The 21,644-nt window shown below is 45.3% G+C and overlaps 3 protein-coding genes and 1 pseudogene across 3 annotated transcripts in view; 3 read left to right on the top strand and 1 right to left on the bottom strand.

Moving 5' to 3' along the window:
• LOC140116889 (uncharacterized) overlaps positions 1-21,644 on the bottom strand; it is a 448,339-nt gene that overhangs the window by 149,853 nt on the left and 276,842 nt on the right. The gene's annotated exons all lie outside the window — the stretch shown is intronic.
• Positions 1,547-12,127, top strand: LOC140119816 (uncharacterized). Its single transcript, XM_072139220.1, has 3 exons — positions 1,547-1,671; positions 1,784-2,703; positions 9,501-12,127. Exons 2-3 carry the CDS (start codon positions 2,619-2,621, stop codon positions 11,108-11,110), a joined length of 1,695 nt encoding a protein of 564 aa, XP_071995321.1. The 5' UTR covers positions 1,547-1,671; positions 1,784-2,618; the 3' UTR covers positions 11,111-12,127.
• LOC140119966 (uncharacterized) overlaps positions 1,552-21,644 on the top strand; it is a 72,006-nt pseudogene continuing 51,913 nt past the window's right edge.
• The window catches only part of LOC140119845 (uncharacterized), a 403,197-nt gene continuing 401,202 nt past the window's right edge, over positions 19,650-21,644 (top strand). The window contains exons 1-2 of the mRNA XM_072139266.1: positions 19,650-19,719; positions 20,577-20,762. The gene's annotated coding sequence lies outside the window, so the exon portion shown is untranslated. The remainder of the gene's footprint in view (positions 19,720-20,576; positions 20,763-21,644) is intronic.

The raw sequence follows: 21,644 nt of genomic DNA, 5'->3' as shown, positions 1-21,644 counted from the left end.
ATTTGCCATATATAAACATTTATTCAATTAGATGTTATTAAAAAAAATGTTCCTGTGTGAAGATAATTTCTCATAAATGTAGTCATGTTGTCCCTTAGAAACGAGATTGCTTCCTCGGATACGGCCACCTCTGCTGGAGTGAGTGCACAAAGAAACAAAAGGTTATTGTATATAAAATGTCTGGGAGCTACTGCAGCTGTCCTGTTGTAATGATCGATGAATCCAGGAGGTCAGACAGGACTCTATAGTGCATGTCTGGCCACCGCTGCCAGAGTGTGACGTGGTCGTAACCGAGGAAGCTATCTCGTTTCTAAGGGACAGAATGACTACATTTATGAGAAATTATCTTCACAGAGGAACATTTTTTTTAATAACATCCAATTGAAGAAATGTTTATAAATGGAAGATTAGTGAAACTGAATGTGAATGCCCAGACGAGAATACCCCTTTAAGTTTACATATTTATGAACTTGAAAGAGATCATCTATGGTCCTCAGATGGTATACAGACTAACATGAACCAATAGGAGATTGGGAATATTCACTTGGGAAATGTTAGTTTGTGTATAAAGAGTTACCGTACTAGTGACTGGGAGAGAGAGACATCATTGGACACGACCACCAGTCTTTTGTCTCTTTGTCTCCTTGTCTCCACTCAACACAAAGACTGTTCACTCTCTCAAGCTTTACTCGCTTCTGATTTTTTGAAACATTGTTCATCATCGTGGTTCTTAATTCTCAAATTAAGAATTGCAAGAAATATCTATATTGATATTTAACACTCTGGGCCCTGGATTATAGCAATGAGAAGGAACCTGTCAGATCATTATAGCCAAATAACCCCCCGCGCCCCATGCGGCAATAGCTGAGCCAACAAAGTCCCCATACATGTCACTGTCCACTATCTGCTATTAGTGAGGAGCGGCACAGTCCAGCGCCATCACTCATCCCTTCAGTCCAGTGACTTCCCCTTCATGGTCTGCTTGGTGCCATTCTGGAGAATCCCCATCTGTAACATCATAGATTTCATGGACACATTTGCTTCATACAGAGCAGTGATGGCAAACCTTTTAGAGACTGAGTGCCCAAAATGCAAACCAGACCCACTTATTTGCTGCAAAGTGCCAACACAGCAGTTCTAGCAGTAAATTATTAAAATCTTCTTGCTCCGTACTGTACCATAGCTTTCAACGGTCCTGAGGACACCAATATTGTTGACCGAAGGTGGGAAGATTCAGATTTCCATTGGAGCTTCCCTTGACAACTCAATGAACAGGAAGAATTGTGGGGCCAAGATAATCTGACCATGTCCACACCTTCTCTTCCTGCAGTCTCAGGTAGACCCAGATGCTTCACGTCCAGGGCTACCTGGGCCTGCAGGAGGATCCCTCAAATCCTGTCTGGTGAATTCTGTGCCTGAGTGCCCACTGAGAGGGCTCAGAGTGCCACCTCTGGCATCCGTGCCATAGGTTCGCCACCACTGATATAGAGTTTGCTCTTAGTTCTTGTCATGTTTCCTCAGGTTCTATAGATCCAGGACTCCCAGAGGTTTCTTCTAAAGATGATCCTTTCCATCAATGATCCACCAGGGATCCGGGAGAAGGACAGAGAGCAGATGGCGTCCAGGATCCTGGAGCTCACCCTGGAGATGATCTCCTTGATAACTGGAGAGGTGAGAGTCTCCCAGGACACGGCTCTTATCTCTAGGAATAACAGCGGGAAATGACTGGAGAGGTGAAGGATTCTTAGGATCTATGTAGTGATCAGTGTCTCCCCATACACAGGATTACACAGTAGTGAAGAAGTCGCCTGGTGAGTGTGTGACCCCCCGTGTGTCAGGAGGATGGACCCAGAGCCCCATCACCGAGCCTCCACCTCATTCACTGATACATGAGCAGAAGATCCTAGAACTTACCTCCAGGATCACTGAGCTGCTGAGCGGAGAGGTGAGCGCTGCCGGGAATGCTGGGACATTGTACAATAACACAAGGGAGGTGTCTAGGTGATGACTGTGTCATTGTGGGTGTCAGGTTCCTATAAGGTGTCGGGACGTCACTGTCTATTTCTCCATGGAAGAGTGGGAGTATATAGAAGGACACAAGGATCACTGCAAGGATATAAGGATAGTGAAGGGTCCATCAAGGATTGCCAAAGATAAAAACCAGATGGCTGCAAGGATCCTATACTTCACCCAGGAGATCATCTCGTTAATAACAGAAGAGGTGAGAGTCTTCCAGGACACGGCTCTTATGTCTAGGAATAACGGCGGGAAATGACTGGAGAGGTGAAGGATTCTTAGGATCTATGTAGTGATCAGTGTCTCCCCATACACAGGATTACACAGTAGTGAAGAAGTCGTCTGGTGAGTGTGTGACCCCCCGTGTGTCAGGAGGATGGACCCAGAGCCCCATCACCGAGCCTCCACCTCATTCACTGATACATGAGCAGAAGATCCTAGAACTTACCTCCAGGATCACTGAGCTGCTGAGCGGAGAGGTGAGCGCTGCCGGGAATGCTGGGACATTGTACAATAACACAAGGGAGGGGTCTGGGTGATGACTGTGTCATTGTGTGTGTCAGGTTCCTATAAGGTGTCAGGACGTCGCTGTCTATTTCTCCATGGAGGAGTGGGAGTATATAGAAGGACACAAGGACCAGTACAAGGACATCATGATGGAGGACCACCAGCCCCTCACATCACCAGGTAAGCGAAGACCTTCCTGATAGTATAGGACATAATGCATAATTTTAAAAGGAATGAGTCACAGATGTAAAGGTAAGTGTCCGTTGATCCCACTTGTACGTCCTAAAGAGCAGCATCATGGCTAATCCGGGTGGCTAGGGACTCTCTTGCAATTGCGAACAGGAGCGGTGAAAGGAGACACCCCTACTTGGTACCTTCTATGGAGGCAAAAGGAGGGGGAGAGCAGACCATTCACCAGTACCTTGGCAGTAAGGGAGCTGTACAGTATAGATACCCACCTGAAGAACTTGGGTCTGAACCCAAATCTTTCCAATACTTCCAACAGGTACAGCCATTCTACTGAATTGAATTTCTTGGCTTTGTCTAGCGAGGCCAAGGCCCAATCCTGTTGTTCCCACCACCCAACCTGGGAAATAACCTGGGCCAGTCAAATATTATCAGACGGGCATCTGCCAGGAATAAAGCCCGCCTGATCTGGATGTATACTTTCCGTTATTACTTTACTTAAGGAGCCAGGATTTTAGTTAATACTTTGTCAAGGAGCAAGATGGGCTTACGTGAGCCAGACTCCGTTCCCGGCTTCAATAACGGCACAATAGTGGCATCGTTGAGGGTGGATGGGAGGCAACCCCTATCAAATGATGCTCGGTACAAGATGTTGTAAGTAGACCTCTAAGGGAGACCATCGGGGTCTGACGCCTTACCTTTATAGATAGAAGAGTTTCAGTGATCTCCTCTTCGGTTATGGGGGCCTCTAGTAATTGAGCACTCTCGGGGAGAGGCCGGTAAAAGTAAACTCATCCAAATATTCAGCAAGTTTAGTAGTTGTATGGGAGAATCTAGATCGTATAAAGCTCCCTATAGAATGCGTGTTGTGGATTTAATACCTAATATCGGGAGAGAGGAGGAAGCATTCTTCAACAACCATGCTAACAGTTTCCATGATTGATTACCCGCTTCAAAGAGGAGCCGTCTAGCTGTCTACCACTTTACCACTGTAAGATCCCTGCCCAACGAAAGCCAGCATTCCCAGTTTGCCATGTTTGCCAACTCCACCTCTCTAGAGGCCCTGGCCAATTCCTCCTTATGCAGTGCCAAGGATTTTTTAACAAAGGAGATAGATGAGCGGAGGCAGCCCCCGAAGATAGGCCTTTGTTGAAGATAGGCAGATGGGTAATGTCCGCCGTATCAACGTGGATATAAGAAATGCCAAACATATAGTCAATTCTGGATGAAGCATGGAATATAACTGTATGGTATGTAAACTCTTGAAATTGACTTTCAAGACGGGTGAAAGGATCTCCACAGATTGATCCAGACAATTTTTGACATGAGCAGGGCAAGTTGTGAGAAGCAATCTGTATGAGGGTGCAGTACTAAATTCCTCATTAGTTAAATTCAGCCCCAGGTTACTGGGATGCAAACGTAACTGCACCCTGCAGCATTTGAAGTGAGCCAGGGGGAGGATTGTACAGATCCAACAGTACTATTGGCTTGTAGAATAATAGGGCATAAACAAATACATATCACCTCTTGGGGTCTGTTTGCACTCTTTGGGGGTCCCACCTCAAGGCGGAGTGGTTCAATAGGGAAACGCCCCGGGAATACATATGGCACAAGCTCTTAACCCATTGTACCCAGGGCGTACTGCAAAGTAGTGTCTCATTTTTTAGTAGTCGGGCTAAAAGGGGCCGTGGTGGGGCACCAGGCGGAGAAGCCTTAGCAGGAAACCCTATGGGCACGTGGAAGAAGCTCCCTACGCCATCGCTTCAGAAATTCAGCTGGTCTCTGGCCCTCATCCCTCTCGGGGAGGCCCACAATGTGCAAATTGTTTCGCCGGGACCTGTTCTTCTGGTTGTCGGCCTTTTGGTGCCCGAACTAGACCTTGCGAGACAGTTCTCTAAGATTATCAGGAACATCTGCCATTCTGTCATCCAGTTCAGAATTGCGGTTTCAGCATACCCTCTCTCTGAGGTTTTGAAGGTCTTGATGGAGTAGACCAACATCAACCCTCACGTCATCAATCTTAGTGGTCATAGAGGTTTTGGTTTCTAGCATTGCTGTCAGAAGCTGTTGTGACACTTCCTTCGTAGTAGGCGCTTCTTCTGTAGGAGCCTCAGAAGAGGAGGCCGATGCAGGGGAAGCTGCTGAAGATCGCTCCAAGTTGGGTACTGCGCAAGCGCCCTGCTGATTAGGGCCGTGGGCAAATTCTTTCAGCTTATCCGCAGCCGACGAGGCCTTCGAGAAACCCATACACAGGATGTCACAGGATGATGGCGAGGAGGCGTAGGGGTTCTGCCGATTTACATCAGTGAATAATCACTAGACCCCCGATGCATGGAGGTAATAGATGGCTTTCAATCCATCACCCTGCACTACTGAACTGATGTTGGGGTATCAGAGTGTGGTATTCGGCTGCCAGCAATAGAAGCGACTATAGGGTACCCACTGGGGAGAGGAACACAGCAGCAATTCATCCTGATGGATGGATAATGGATGCCAGGATGGTACCTCTGGGGCTGTATACAGGTTTGGGCTATTTTGGGAGCTAGCGGTGAGCGACCTACTTCCAGTCAGCGCATCGGGAACCGCCACCAGACAAGGCCGGGGATACAGGCTGACGCGTTGGTTGTCGTTTCTGGGGTCTCAGACCCACATTATGGACTGGATGGTAGAGGATTGTCCGTGGAAGCAGAGGATCTCGCCCAAATTGCCACAATCTCATTCGGCAGTTGGCCACACCCTGAAATTTTTACTTTAAATGTGAATATCTCCAATTCTATGGCACCTAGAAACACAATTCTAGATTCTAGCTGCCACCGATCCGGAATTATAGCCCTCTACGTTCGTACACATGCCACCAGTATTTCAACCGCCCCCAGAATTTTGACAAAGGGAATCTTAGAACTAGTTGTGCAGATCTGGAAATGGACAACTTAATTGCTCCATACTAAGACGATCTGCTGATAGCTGCCAAGTCAGTCTCCATGCTCTACTCCACATAGATGTTACTTTCCAGACCCTTCAGGATCTAGGATGGATGGTAAACCCAGAGAAATCCAACTTTGGGTACCCAAGAGAAATTTCTGGGTATCCTTCTCCACTCAACCAGACCGTGTTATTTCCTACCATCAGAAAGCAGAATAAATTTATTGATATCCAATTTTTGGAAGAAAACTTACTGCAACATACGAAAAGTCATGAGACTTGACGACTGTACATTGTGTAGCCTGGTGTTGGTTTCATACCAGAATTCTACACTCCAGATGTTCCTGTCCAGACCATTGTCCGTCTCCGCTGTTGAGGAGCAGGTCAGAATTTCCAAGGTCTGTGGGAAATGTCTATTCGCCAGAAATACTCAAACTACAGAGAACTGAGGACAGGGGAGATTCTTCATTCAGCCCACTCTTTCCTAAGAAACCATCACATGAAGGTTCTATCGAACAATATTGCGACAGTGGGCTTTTTACGTCGCCTGGGAAGCACAAGATTAAAGGACCCCTTACAGTTAGCTCAAAAAATATTCTCTTGCAAACTTCCTGGGCCTATATTAGCAAATAAAAATAAATCAAAAAATTCTAAACTTCCAGGTACAGAAATGGGGCTCACTGAAAGTAGATCTGTTTACATAAAACAAGAAAGCAAAAATCCCATGTTCACAGAACCCTGCAGGGTCCCCGAAAGGCCTAGATGCGTTCATCCACTCTGGGAAATCCAACAGGGCATATGCCTTTGCTATGGGCTGCCCAATGCACCTTTCCACCGTTCCACATCATCTTCTACCTAATCATTCTGTCAGAAGCTCCCTAGATGAGATGGCACAACTCTCTATCTGAAATTTTCAACACAGACAAAACCTGTTTCTTTCGGCAGTACTCCAGGAGTGCCGAACGTCTATGGAGAAAATCATGCTCCTCTATACACTTTATACACTTCAAAATTATGCTCGGAACCTATAACGACCTTTCACCTTGCTAAATATGTCTATTTCACTAATCTAATACCCTCACTTTAACAATCCCCATAGGCTCTTCAATACTCTTCACTCATTACTAACACCAAAGGTGCAGCCACCTGTCACAGGCCTTGGGACTGAAGATCTGGCCGCCTACTCTAAAGATGACATTGATTGCATTCACCAGGAAATAATTTCTAAATGCATTCAATCCCCTCCTCTCCGGTACCTTATCCTGTTTGCTCTCTTCTTTGAGCCAGTCAGTCAGGTCGCCTCACTACCTACCTATCAGTGACCCCACCACCTCTTGTGTAGTCTTTCTTCCCAGCAGTCACTTCTCACCTCACACACTCTCTCTCTCTTCTGGTGCCTTTCCCTCTTCTTTCACGAATATGGTTGTTACTTCATTACTAAAGAAACTCCCTGGACACATCCAGTGCTACTAACTACTGACCAGTGTCCTCTAATCTCCCTTTTATCTCCAACTCCTGGAAAACCTGGTCTATTCTCGACTAACCCACTATCTCTCGCTAACTCCCTCCTCAATGCCTAAAATCTGAGCTCATACTGTGCATTTCACTGAAACTGCTCTTTCTGAAGCTTCCAATGATCTCCTTATTGCAAAATCCAAAGGTGACTATTCTCTCCTCATTCTTCTGGGTCTCTCAGTTTTTGATACTATGGACCACCAGCTCCTCCTCAGGATTCTTTGCTCTATCTGCCTAAAGGACACTGATAGTTTTCTTCCTATCTCTCTGATGTACTCTTAATGTCTCCTTTTCTGGATCTTCCTCTCACTCTCTGGGTCCCTCAGGGCTCAGTCCTCTTCTCTTTTCCCCTTTATATTGCTCCTCTTGGAAAAAATCATCCCCAGTCTTGGTTTCCATTATTATATTTATGCTGATGACACCCACCTGTATACTTCTGCACGTAACATCACCCCGGCCTTACTTCAGAACACTAGTGATTGTTTCTCTAACATCATGTCCTCTCTCTTCTTGAAACTTAATATTTCCAATACTTGTCTTTCCACCATCGACTAACTCAGGCATCTCAGAAACATCTCCATAATCCGCCCATTTCTTTCAATTGAAACCTCTAAAATGCTAATTGTCGGGGGCGGAGCCTAACACGTAATGTGAGCGGAGGCGTCTTCCCGCAGCTCTGCACTAAGTATCTTGTACAAATATCCTGCCCGGGTTATCTGAGCCAGCCACCGAGACAGAATTGGCCCAATACCGGTACCAGCGGGCATCCGCAATATCTGGAGTCGGGAAACCCAGTGACATGCAATTAGACAAAGTTTTGGATAAGTGCACTTTCTTCGGCACTTTTTTAGGTTATAAAATAAATAAACTAAGAGTCAGTTGATGGCGTTGGTAAAGGCAGTGCCCTGGTCACGGGTCTCCTCCTCTTGGCATAGAGGCGTGGTGTTGTCCTCATCTCATATTACATATCTTGGTATTAAAATTAGTAAGGATCCAATTTATATAGCCTCAAGCATTCAATTGGAATAGATAAAATATAGCATTGAAGCATTGGGAAATGTTACCCTTGTCCTTGGGGCGCAGCTCTTGTTTAGTTTTGCAGACTTTATCACGGTTTTATGATTGTTTGGAACAAGAACTGGTGGGACCCAGTCATCGGCGTAGTGCATTGTTGCATCTTTAATGGGCAGAGCTACCCAAACATGTGAGAAGTAGTCAGTTACCACTTGATACAAAGGCGCGTGGAAAGCATTGAGGAAACTATATAATGCTCAGTTATGACTATCGATTCAATTTTCTTCTTCGTACAATTTGGTTAGCGCTCTATTTACATTTTCTGCATATTTAGTTACTATGTAAGTCGAGGGTGAGGAACTTTGCTTCTCATGTGTACCACATAAGCATAGCTATCATTTGGTTCATGTTGTAGAGTCCGTCATTTTTAGCGATTCACTTCTGGGTTGAGTTTCTGAGTGATAGCCTCATTATCTCCATCTTTGTCTCTGGGTAGAGGCAAAAAGACATCTGGGGCTTTGCCTTTCAGTCCTGGGGTTAGATACCTTGCTCATTTGTCAGGGGGCAGTTGTTACTGGTGGCAGATTTTCTCAAATCTAAGTCGCCATCCTCTTCCATCAACGGAAAGTGGTCCAAACAGAGTTTCAAAGGGCACTTCTACACTGGAAACCCGGCTTGGTGTTTTAGAATTTGTGCTTGCTCCATCTGATCCCCACTAATTCTGCAGATCTGCTCTCTCTCTGCCTCCGCTCAGCTAATGCTCACACGACCCGGCGTTCTTCTAATGAGAACTTCATGTGCAGATTAGGGTCACAACTGCTCATCTGTTGAAGAATCGAGAGGAGACTCCATACCAATTTAGGTGCTTCTTAGTCCAGTCAGTTTCATAGCTAAACTGTCTGCTGAATCCAATGGTGGTGCGACCCTCAGATCACTGTGGATGGGCCTCCACCAGAGAGCCTTCCTGTAGACTCGGGAACTCTTCTATAAGAGAACCTGATCCTTAAGTGTAAGGAATAATGTATTATAAGAAACCCTTAATGTTCTAAATAGAACTTCATCTATCCTACAATTCCCACCAAAACTGTCAGAATCACGGACTTGGGTTCAGGAATGGAGACTAATGGGTCACTATTGAAGGGCGGAGAGCTGTCAGAGGACGGTCCAATGTGACCCTGTAGGCTCCCTTTATGAACCTTAGTTTGATACTGACACTATACATGATGCTGGTAGTTTTCTATCCATAGATGACTGTATTTTAAAGACGCGTCGCTTTACTTCTGCTCGTAACTGGAGAAAAACAAAACTTCCAATACTGATTTCTTGGTTATATTTTCCAGGAGATGAAAGTACAAGAGGTTCCCATGGACGTCTCCCCTCATCTCCTTGTGGTCAAGTAGAAGACAATCAGTCACATCTTTCCATAGTGGTTGGACATGATGGAGATAGCAGGCAGTTTTTATATCCCAAAGTTGAGATGCATTTTAGTCAAGAATCAAATCTTCTTATTTACCCAGAGGAAAATATTTTTTCAATTTCAAAATTTGAGAAAAACTTTACCCTGAAATCAAGTCTTGATCAACATGTGAGAATTCACACAGGGGAGAAGCCATATTCATGTGCTGAATGTGGGAAATGTTTTACTCAGAAATCACATCTTGTTGCACACCAGAGAATTCACACAGGAGAGAAACCATTTCCATGTCCGAAATGTGGGAAATGTTTTCCTCAGAAATCATATCTTGCTATACACCAGAGAATTCACTTAGGGGAGAAGCCATTTTCTTGTTCAGAGTGTGGGAAATCTTTTTCCTCAAAATCATATCTTGTTATACACCAGAGAATTCACACGAGAGAGGAACCATTTTCATGTCCAGAATGTGGGAAAGGTTTTATCCATAAAGAATTGCTTCAAAGACATCAGAGAACTCACACAGGGGAGAGGCCATATTCTTGTGCTGAATGTGGAAAATATTTTAATATAAAATCATCTCTTGTTACGCACCAGAGAACTCACACAGGGGAGAAGCCATTCTCATGTAGTGAATGTGGGAAATGTTTTACTTCAAAAGCAAGTGTTAATAAACATCAGAGAATTCACACAGGAGAGAAACCATTTTCATGTCCCGAATGCGGGAAATGTTTTACTAACAAATCGCATCTCGTTATACATCAGAGACGTCATACAGAGGAGAAGTCATTTTCATGTTCAGAATGTGGGAAATGTTTCTCTTTAAAATCAAATCTTGTTATACACCAGAGAATTCACACTGGGGAGAAGCTATTTTCATGTTCAGAATGTGAGAAATGTTTTACTTCAAAAAGAAATCTTGCTATACACCAGAGAACTCACACAGGGGAGAAACCATTTTCATGTCCAGAATGTGGGAAATGTTTTAGTCAGAAATCAACTCTTGTCCTACACCAGAGAATTCACACAGAGCATAAGCCATGTTCATGTTCAGATTGTGGTAAATGTTTTACTTTAAAATCAAATCTTGTTAGACATCAGAGACTTCACACAGGGGAGAAGCTATTGATATGTTCAGAATGTGGGAAATGTTTTACTACACAGGCAGATCTTGTTATACACCAGAGAACTCACACAGAGGAAAAGCTATTTTCATGTTCAGAATGTGGGAAATGTTTCAACGTAAAATCAAATTTTGTTCGACACCAGAGAACTCACACAGGAGAGAAGCTATTTTCTTGTTTAGAGTGTGGGAAATGCTTTGCTTCAAAAGCCTATCTTGTTATACACCAGAGAATTCACACAGGAGAGAGGCCATTTCCATGTCTGGAATGTGGAAAATGTTTTACTTCAAAGGAAAATCTTGCTTCACACCAGAGAACTCACACAGGGCAAAAGCGATTTCCATGTACTGAATGTGGAAAAGGCTTTTTTAAAAGGCAAGATCTTCAAAAACATCTGACAACTCACACGTTCTGAATTCACATCTTCTTAAACATCTGAGAATTTGCTCCGAGGATAAGCCATGTTAATGTTTATAGTGTAAGGAGTATAGACAAGTTAAGATGTCTACTGGACTTCCGTCCTTTGGATGACTTCTGCTGCAGCATACATATAAGTCAAAGGGAACCTACCACCACGGATCTACCTATAAAGGTAGATTGGGTGGTAGGTGCATCTATAAGACGCGAAGATAGCCCTTTTAAGGGCTAATCCGCACGTCCTCGCAATATTTTACTAACTTTTAATTCCGTAATATGTAAATTTTGTAAAGAGGCAGAGTTGAGGCTACTTGGCGCAGCTACTCCAGACCCCAGTAGCCTCTTTGACCCTCCTACCAGATGCCCTCGTCCATGATACCTGCCGTCTGCGCATGCGCAGAACAGCAGGCCCGCAGCTGCAAGCCGGAGCTGTGTTGTTCTGCGCACGCGCAGACGGCAGGTTTCACGGATGAGTAAAATATTGCAGGGACGTGAGGATTAGCCCTAAAAAACCCTCGTGTTTCTTATGGACTTTGTTATAGTTCTATGCATTTCCTTTTAGCAGGATAACCCCCAAAACATTTGCACTGTCGATCTCTATTGTACTTTTGATTTGTTTAACATATACCTTGTCATTATATATCCTCCCACTATTTAGCACGTTTCTTGGTCTAGGTGAGATACGGGCCCCATAATCTTCAGGGCGGTTGGTGGGCTGCAGCCCTACAGGCTCGTCCCATTTTCTTGTTTTTAGCTTTTTGTTTTATCCCCTGTAGTTTTTTTCCCCTTAGTTTCAATAAGGTATATGTACTCTACAACTTGTGTCTATTCATGATGTGCGACTTGTCTTTCCCCCTGTTTTAGATAATGTAAATGTACCAATGATCACATGACAAATTTTTATAGGTGACTTTTGTTCCATACCTCCTGTCATTGTCGGCAGCTCGTCCTCCTGTGTCTTGGTTACGGAGAAGCTGCTCCAACGTATAACAATAAATTGAATGATTGTTCCTTCCCCATGTAACTTGTATTTTTCTGTAAAAGGTTAATCCAGAGTCAGTGGGGCTCAATTACTAAGGGTCCGCGCAGCGCATTTGGGGAATCGGGGATTGTATCGCACGCGATCGGATTTTGGCGCGCCGGAAGAAATCGGGGGGCGGGCTGTCAGTCAGATTCGGACTACGCGCAGAATTTAACATTTCAAATTGTGTCGAAAGACACACACTTACATGCACCGGGAAGAAGGTGAACTCCGATGGACTCGTCGGGGAAGTGACGGATGCAGGAACTCGGGCGCACGATGTTGGTGAATCTGCCGGACTTAATCTTCCTCGGAGAACGCACCTCGGGGATGGCGACAGGACCAGGTAAGTAAATCTACCCCATTGTGTTGATGAAGGCTTGTCCTCCCCTGTAATGGTCACAAGTCCTTTACTCCATGTAAATGGTCATGTACAAAGCCCTCGACTAGAGAGACTGGACTTCACTGTGTCACAAAGATGGTGAGACAAAACACCTCGCCGAATACCTCTGGATGCGTTCTTAATCAAATCCTACAAAGAAACATCCAAATAGATAAAAAAAATCTTTAATATTAAAATAAATCACATAATAATACGGCAAACATCAGTTACTGATACAGGAAAACACTATGGAACTCATTTACTGAGGGTTACGCTGCAATTTCGTCGGACTGTGCACCTTTTTCGGGGATAACATGGCTTGCACAAGTATTTAAGAAGTGTCTTGTAAAGAGGCTACTGGGGCGTAGAGTAGCCAGAGTTGAGGCTACTTGGCACAGCTACTCCAGACCCCAGTCTTTGACCCACCTACCAGAAAAACACTAAACTCAAGGGAAGCAGGGTCTTATCACTAAATGTACTCGTGAAGGCTCCCACTTGTCAAAACATGATCTTCAAGCAGAGGAGCTGCAGAAAAAGACAAGGAAAACAGCAGCGAGGACAAAGTATCTCTAAACAGTTTACACAAAATGGCGTCTGAATCATGAGATGGCTGACAGTGAACAATATGGCGCCTGGCTGAACAAGATGGAATCTGGAGAGAAATATGATATCCCCCACAGACACCAAGTAACCATTCTCCCAAAGTGTCTAAACCAAAACCCGATCCAAATCAAAATTCTAAGTAGGCGTACCTTTGGACATGGCGGCAGGTCAGGAGGTAATTATGAGCACACACAACAAACTATGGTATTGCGAGAAGTAATCACACCTGTAGGGCATCCATGACGTGAGCATGTCCTCACTTCCACATCGCGTATCAAGTTTTGGCGTGTGGCGTGTGGAATCGGTGACACCTGGTCAGCTGACACAGTTGCCTACTGAACCCAACACTACCAGGCACTTCCAAGAGGTGTGGTCACAGCACATTGCCATGATCCGACCCATCCCTGCTCCATAAACTAAAGTGACAAAGTGCTATATATAATCTTGAAGTAATTCATAAGTGGACAACAATATTATATAAAATAATAATATAACCAAATATGGACCCGATATACAGCGCCTTGCGAAAGTATTCAGGCCCTTGAACTTTTCTACCTTCAGCCACATTTCAGGCTTCAAACGTAAAGATATAAAATTGTAAATTTTTCAGTGAAGAATCAACAAGTGGGACACAATTGTGAAGTGGAACAAAATTTACTGATTATTTTAAACTTTTGTAAAAAAACATTAAACTGGAAACTGGGGTGTGTGATATTATTCAGCCCCTTTACTTTCAGTGCAGCAAACTCCCTCCAGAAGTTCTGTCTCTGATCTCTGAATGATCCAATGTTGTCCTAAATGACTGATGATGAGAAGTATAATAATCCTCCTGTGTGTAATCAGGTCTCCGTATAAATCCACCTCCTCTGCGATAGTCTTAGGGTTCTTCATCATGAAGACCAAGGAACACACCAGGCAGGTCAGTGATATTAACACAGTGGTTCGTGGTGCACAGTTTGCCCTTAAGGAGCTACTCACGGTATAAGACCGGTCCACACAGTCTTTGAAAAAGTCCACAAAATAGAGAAAAATATTTTCTCTATGACCGGAGCTCCAAGGATTCTTCTTCTCCCTCTTATTTTATCGTAAAACTTCGATGAACAGCACCAATCTTCAATTTCTCCCGGGGCAACGCCCCGGAAGAAGCCTTGCCGGCGAAACCCTGGGTCGGGCGGATAGAAAGCTAGCGTCCCGTTATGTGAATTTGTGATATGCGCATTTTTATTGGATTTTTGTGAGTATAATGAATTGGAATCAATTTTAACCTTGTTGGAACGTACCACACCATCTGCCTGCATATTGTCTTCCAGTTACAATATAATAAAGGAGGAGAATGAGAGTGCGATGGTGCTAGTCTGAATGGTGACATACTTTCAGCAGGAGAAATTGAAGATTGGTGCTGTTCATCGAAGTTTTACGATAAAATAAGAGGGAGAAGAAGAATCTTTGGAGCTCCGGTCATAGTGAAAATATTTTTCTCTATTTTGAGGTCAGTGATATTGTTGTGGGGAAGTTTAAAGCAGGATTTGGATACAAAAAGATTTCACAAACTTTAAACATCCCAAGGAGCCCATGTGCAAGCGTTATATCGACATGGAAGACCCTGCAAATCTACCAAGACCTGGCTGTCCCTCTAAACTTTCATGGCAAACGAGGAGAAGACTGATCAGAGATGCAGCCAAGAGGTCCATGATCCCTCTGGATGAGGTGGAAGAGTCTGTCCATAGGACAACAATCGGTCGTACACTGCACATATCTGGCCTTTATGGAAGTCTGGCAAGGAGAAGCCATTTCTCAAACTCTTGTGTAAGTTTGTCACAAGTCACCTGGGAGACACCAAACATGTGGAAGAAGGTGCTCTGGTCAGATGGAACCAAAATCCAACTTTTTGGCCACAATGCCAAACAATATGTTTGGAGTAAAAGCAATACGGCTCATCCCCCTGAACATACCATACCCACTGTCACACATGGTGGGGTCACCATCCCCTCTGTCAAATATGGTGGTGGCACCATCCCCACTGTCTCACATGGTGGGGGCACCATCCCCACTGTCTCACATTGTAAGGACAGCATCACGGTTTGGGCTTTTCTTCAGTATAGACAGGGAAGATGGTCAAAATTGATGTGAAGATGGATGGAGCCAAATACAGGACCATTCTGGAAGAAAACCTGTTTGCAGGAGTCTGCAAAAAAGCTGAGACCGGGACGGAGATTTATCTTCAAACATAACAATGATCCTAAACATAAAGCAAAATCTACATATAAGCTTCACAAATAAACATATCCAGGTGTTTACATCCAGACCTGAATCCAATCGAAAATCTGTGGATTTGCTGTTCACAAACGCTTCATCCAACCTCACGGAGCTCCAGCTTTTTTCCAAGGTAGAACGGGCAAGAATTTCAGTCTCTGAAAAGACCGTATACCCCAGGCGCCCGGCAGCTGTAATCACAGCAAAAAGTGGAGATACAAAGTATTAACTTAAGGGGCCAAATATTGCATGCCCCATTTTTTTTACAAAAGTTTAAAATATAAAATGAATTACCTAACCCTGTGGGAGCACCCGTGACAGTACCCCCCCTTTGGCCTCCCCTCTTCTTGGGTTGAAGAAACCTTTGCAGGATGTCACGGTCCTGGATATTCTCCTCAGGCTCCCAGGATCTCTCCTCAGGCCCGAACCCCTTCCAGTCAACAAGGAAGAACCGCTTCCCTCTCACTATCTTCATATCAAGGATCTTCTTTAACATCTCCACCTGTCCATTAAGCTGTGGATGGTACGCAGAAGAGCAGTCCAATTTCGCCTGCAGCTGATTACATAGAGATTGCCAGAAGCGGGAGACAAACTGGACCCCTCGGTCTAAAACGATGTGCAACGGAAGTCCAAGTAGATGAAAGATGTGGGTGAAGAACAGGCTGGCAAGGGCGAGGAGCAGATGGCAGACCTGGCAGCGGGATAAAATGGAACATCTTTGAGAACCGGTTGGTTACCAGATGCGGTATTACAGGAGGAAGATGGAAGGTCTGTGACAAAGTTTATAGCCATGTGAGTCCACGGGCAGCTGGGTATCGGCAACAGCATCAGGAGACCAGCGGGTTTGAGGCGTGATGGCTTATTATGAGCGCAGGAACCCTCAAAATCCTGCACGTCTTGGACCAGATCTGGCCACTAAAAGTAACGGGAAATGAGGGCTACAGAGCACTGCACCCCAGGATGCCCAGCCACACAAGAGCAATGTCCCCAAATCTTCTTCCGAAGGCCAGGTCGGACATGGACAAGTCTTGCCCGGTGGGAGCTGCCAGAGGCCCACTGGAGCGGCCACAACCAACCTTTCATGAGGAATGATATGCTGAGGAGTCGGTTCTTCCACACTAACATCAGAGGCATGAGAGAGCATCTGCCTTGATATTCTTCTCTGCAGGACAAAAGTGGATCAATAGATTGAAACCTGAGAGAGGGACCAACGGGCTTGCCTAGGGTTAAGACGTTGGGCTGTCTGAAGATACAGGAGATTCTTATGGTCTATATACACGCAGACTGGATGGCGAGCTCCCTCCAAAAGGTATGGCCATTCTTCCAGGGCAAGCTTGATGGCCAGAAGTTATCTATCTCCTATAGAATAATTTCTCTCTCCGGGAGAAAAAGTTTGGGAAAAGAAGCCGCAGGTGAGAGTTCGGCCCTTAGGCCCTTTCTTGGTGAGCACCGCCCCAGCACCTACAGAAGATGCATACATCTCTAGATGAAAGGGCTTCTCTGTGTCACGCCTAGTGAGAACAGGAGCCTAAGCAAAGGCGGACTTTAACCTTCAGAAGGCATCTTCAGCCGCTGAGGGCCAGAGGCGGGGATTGGCGCCCTTCTTGGTGAGCGCCACGATGGGAAACACCAGAGTAAAGAAATGTGGGATAAACTGCCATCAATAACTAGCAAAACCTAGGAACCTCTGGATGGCACGTAGACCTTCTGGATGCGGCCACTGCATAACTGCAGACAGTTTAGCAGGATCCATCTGGAGACCTTTGTCTGAGATTATGTAAGCTGAGGAAAGGGAGGCTTCGCTGGTGAAATAGACACTTCTCAAGCTTGGCATAGAGACGATTAGCCCGTAGGTGGCCAAGAACTTGCCGTACACAAGACTGGTGGGTCTCGAGGTCAGGAGAGTACACCAAGATGTCGTCTTGATATACCACGACACATGTACAGCAGATCTCTGAAGATGTCATTGATTTCCTGGAAGACAGCTGGAGCATTACAGAGTCCAAAAGGCATGACAAGTGTTAAGGAGATCGCACTGGTTTCGGATGCCATCTTGATTTGAGAAATCCCAGAATAAGGGACTGTCTGCCATCTTAGATACAGCGGACAAGTTCGCTGACCACTGTCAAGTTCATGTCATGATTCAAACTTCATTTTATGTAACCTGTTTGCTCGCCTGCCAACTTAATTCCCTTTGACATTTAATGAGAAGCCAGTCTGTCCTTCATGCTGCATGATATTAGGATTCTGGAGTCCGCTTATCTCCTTCTTCTCAGGAAATTTGTATAAATATGTCTGGGAACAAGGTCCCTGAGAACTGAGCACAATTAATTAACTTTTTGTAGAATGTATTAGAGGGCGGTTGTAGTACATTTAAACTAAGCCTATAGCATCCAAGTACCATATCTTCTTGTCACGCCCACCAATGCTGATTTTTCTGTCTTTTTATACATGCAGCTGTGATTAAACGAGGAGGAAGATCTTTACATACACTAAGAGACTGACGTGTATTGGTTTTATGTTCAAGCCCCGGGCAGCCATGAAATATTTGAGGTCACTGTACAACATGCAGGGCGGTTAGGCCCTAGATAAAAATCTCTAACACAAGGTACTCGAAATGTCCATCACGAGTGTTAAATGTTGTCTTCAATTCGTCAGCCTTGCGGATCCGGATGAGCTTGGAGAAGACCCTGGAGCCGTGCAGGCGGTCAAAGAGCTCTGTAATCAACGGCAGAGGGTAGTGCTTCTTAACCGTGATCGTGTTAAGCCAGCGATAATCGACGCAAGGATGGAGAGACTGTCACGGATGTACCCGCGATCCTTATTGCGGACTGCGGGCACACCCATGCCCCTCTTTGTGTCGCGGCCCCTGCTTCCCCAGTCCGGAGTTACCTCTCCACAAGCCTGCTTCTTATCCATCTAGGCCTCGCACGCTGGCTCTTTAAGACTTAAAGGGCCAGCGTCCTCCTGATTGGCGTAGGTTAATCCGGCACCTCCCTTCCTGCCTCACCGGATCTTCAGCATCGTTTCCTGCTAAGTGAAAGCCCTCCAGTGTTTCCAGTGTTTCTTTGATTCCAGTGTTCCTCCATATTCCTGTCATTCCCATGCCTGCTGTGTTCCCGTCATCCGTTCCTACCTGCCTGTTTCTTGTACCAGTCCGTCTCTGCCTGCCTGTCCGGGCGCTATACATTATAGGTGTGGGGTGTATATATGACTATGTATGTAACTGTATATATGTCTCTGTATACAGTATAGGTGTGGGATGTATATATGACTATGTATGTAGCTGTATATATGTCTCTGTATACAGTATAGGTGTGGGGTGTATATATGACTATGTATGTAGCTGTATATATATGTCTCTGTATACAGTATAGGTGTGGGATGTATATATGACTATGTATGTAGCTGTATATATATGTCTCTGTATACAGTATAGGTGTGGGGTGTATATATGACTATGTATGTAGCTGTATATATATGTCTCTGTATACAGTATAGGTGTGGGGTGTATATATGACTATGTATGTAGCTGTATATATATGTCTCTGTATACAGTATAGGTGTGGGGTGTATATATGACTATGTATGTAGCTGTATATATATGTCTCTGTATACAGTATAGGTGTGGGGTGTATATATGACTATGTATGTAGCTGTATATATATGTCTCTGTATACAGTATAGGTGTGGGGTGTATATATGACTATGTATGTAGCTGTATATATATGTCTCTGTATACAGTATAGGTGTGGGGTGTATATATGACTATGTATGTAGCTGTATATATATATGTCTCTATATACAGTATAGGTGTGGGGTATATATATAACTATGTATGTAACTGTATATATGTCTCTGTATACAGTATAGGTGTGGGATGTATATATGACTATGTATGTAGCTGTATATATATGTCTCTGTATACAGTATAGGTGTGGGATGTATATATGACTGTATGTAGCTGTATATATATGTCTCTGTATACAGTATAGGTGTGGGGTGTATATATGACTATGTATGTAGCTGTATATATGTCTCTGTATACAGTATAGGTGTGGGGTGTATATATGACTATGTATGTAGATATATATATATGTCTCTGTATACAGTATAGGTGTAGATACATGTAAGTCTCTGTCCTCCCCTTCTCCTCTATACACACTGCTACTTCCTGTCCTCAAGGAGTCCCGCCCTTTCAGTGACATCACACTCCCCGGGTCACATGACTAGTGGATAGTGAGCAGGAGCCCCGCCCCTCCAGTGACATCACACTCCCAGAGTCACGTGATTATTGGAATTTGAGGAGGACGTGTATAGAGAGAGTCCTACATTGAAGAGAGAAGAGGTAAGTGACCAGAGGGACTACAACTCCCAGCATGCTCCAGGAGCACACACACTATATGGAGGGACTACAACTCCCAGCATGCTCCAGGAGCGCACACACACTATATGGAGGGACTACAACTCCCAGCATGCTCCAGGAGCACACACACTATTTGGAGGGACTACAACTCCCAGCATGCTCCAGGAGATCACACACTATTTGGAGGGACTACAACTCCCAGCATGCTCCAGGAGCGCACACACTATATGGAGGGACTACAACTCCCAGCATGCTCCAGGAGCGATCACGCTATATGGAGGGACTGCAACTCCCAGCATGCTCCAGGAGCACACACGCTATATGGAGGGACTACAACTCCCAGCATGCTCCAGGAGCACACACGCTATATGGAGGGACTACAACTCCCAGCATGCTCCAGGAGCACACACGCTATATGGAGGGACTACAACTCCCAGCATGCTCCAGGAGCACACACGCTATATGGAGGGACTACAACTCCCAGCATGCTCCAGGAGCACACACGCTATATGGAGGGACTACAACTCCCAGCATGCTCCAGGAGCACACACGCTATATGGAGGGACTACAACTCCCAGCATGCTCCAGGAGCACACACACTATATGGAGGGACTACAACTCCCAGCATGCTCCAGGAGCACACACACTATATGGAGGGACTACAACTCCCAGCATGCTCCAGGAGCCCACACACTATATGGAGGGACTACAACTCCCAGCATGCTCCAGGAGCCCACACGCTATATGGAGGGACTACAACTCCCAGCATGTACACATGGGGGGTATTTATCATTGTAGCCACATGTATCTCACAAAGTCTCCCTCCATGTGGGGTCCAGTATGTGCTATTAGTGAGGAGCGGCACAGTCCAGCGCCATCACTCCTCCCTCAGTCCAGTGACCTCCCCTCCATTGTCTGCTCGGAGCCGTCCTGGAGAATCCCCATCTGTCACATCACACGTTGCGCCCCCTGGAGGCTGCTCCTATATCCTGTGTGGACAGGAAGTTCTGCCTCCCTCACAAGCCGTAAGTAAATATACATTTTCCTTCATCTAATGTTTTGTTGCTGTTACCGGCTGCGCAGAAGTGAATAGTGACATATAGAAGGGGAGACATTACTAGAGGCCCCTTCATGCCACCCCCGTCCCACGTAACACATGATCTTCCCGGAGGGGGGGGGGCTAATAAGATCCAGATGTGTCCCAGCGATAAACACTTACACATGGCTCCTCCGCACATTGCGATGCGTCTACGAGCCGGACGTCCTTCACATCAAACGCCCTAAAGCAACGGAACAAACTCCTTCCAGAGATCGGCTGCTGGACCCCGAGAAAACCACAATGGGGTCACTGGAAGTTATAAAAGTGGGGGTCACTGCCACAATGTCTTAGGCCTCTTTCACACAGTGCGTATTTCACGCGCGTGTTCTGCGGTTGCTTTTGACGCATTAAAAACGCATCGCACTCTGAGACACATGCAAGTCCCATGCGTTTTTCACACGTCGATAGAAAAGACAGAGCTCAGTCCTGAGTCCTTTTCACATGCATTATCTGCGCGTTAAAAACGCATTGAAAACGCGCGTGAAAAACGTGAGACACTGAACAAATTCTGACTAAAAAGTGTTGAACTTTGTTGAAAAATGTCAGTTTTTCACTGACCAAACCCTGATCAGACTCTGACATGAAAGGGACCTTAGGCCGCAGTCACACATACCACTAGGCGTCCATTCATAACGCGACGGTAGCGTACAGGGGCGCGGTCCTTGGCCCGAACGCACATGCGTTTCCAGAGAAACGCATGCAATTGGCTTATCAATCCCTGGAAACGCATGTGCGTTCAGGTCGAGGACCGCCCCCTTTGTGCTAGCATTGCGTTATGAACGGATGCCTAGCGGTACGTGTGACCGCG

Source organism: Engystomops pustulosus, chromosome 2 (genome assembly GCF_040894005.1).
Source record: "Engystomops pustulosus chromosome 2, aEngPut4.maternal, whole genome shotgun sequence".
In the NCBI taxonomy this organism is placed as follows: domain Eukaryota; kingdom Metazoa; phylum Chordata; class Amphibia; order Anura; family Leptodactylidae; genus Engystomops; species Engystomops pustulosus.
The sequence above is the reverse complement of the archived record's forward strand: the minus strand, read 5'-3'. Positions and strand labels throughout refer to the sequence as shown.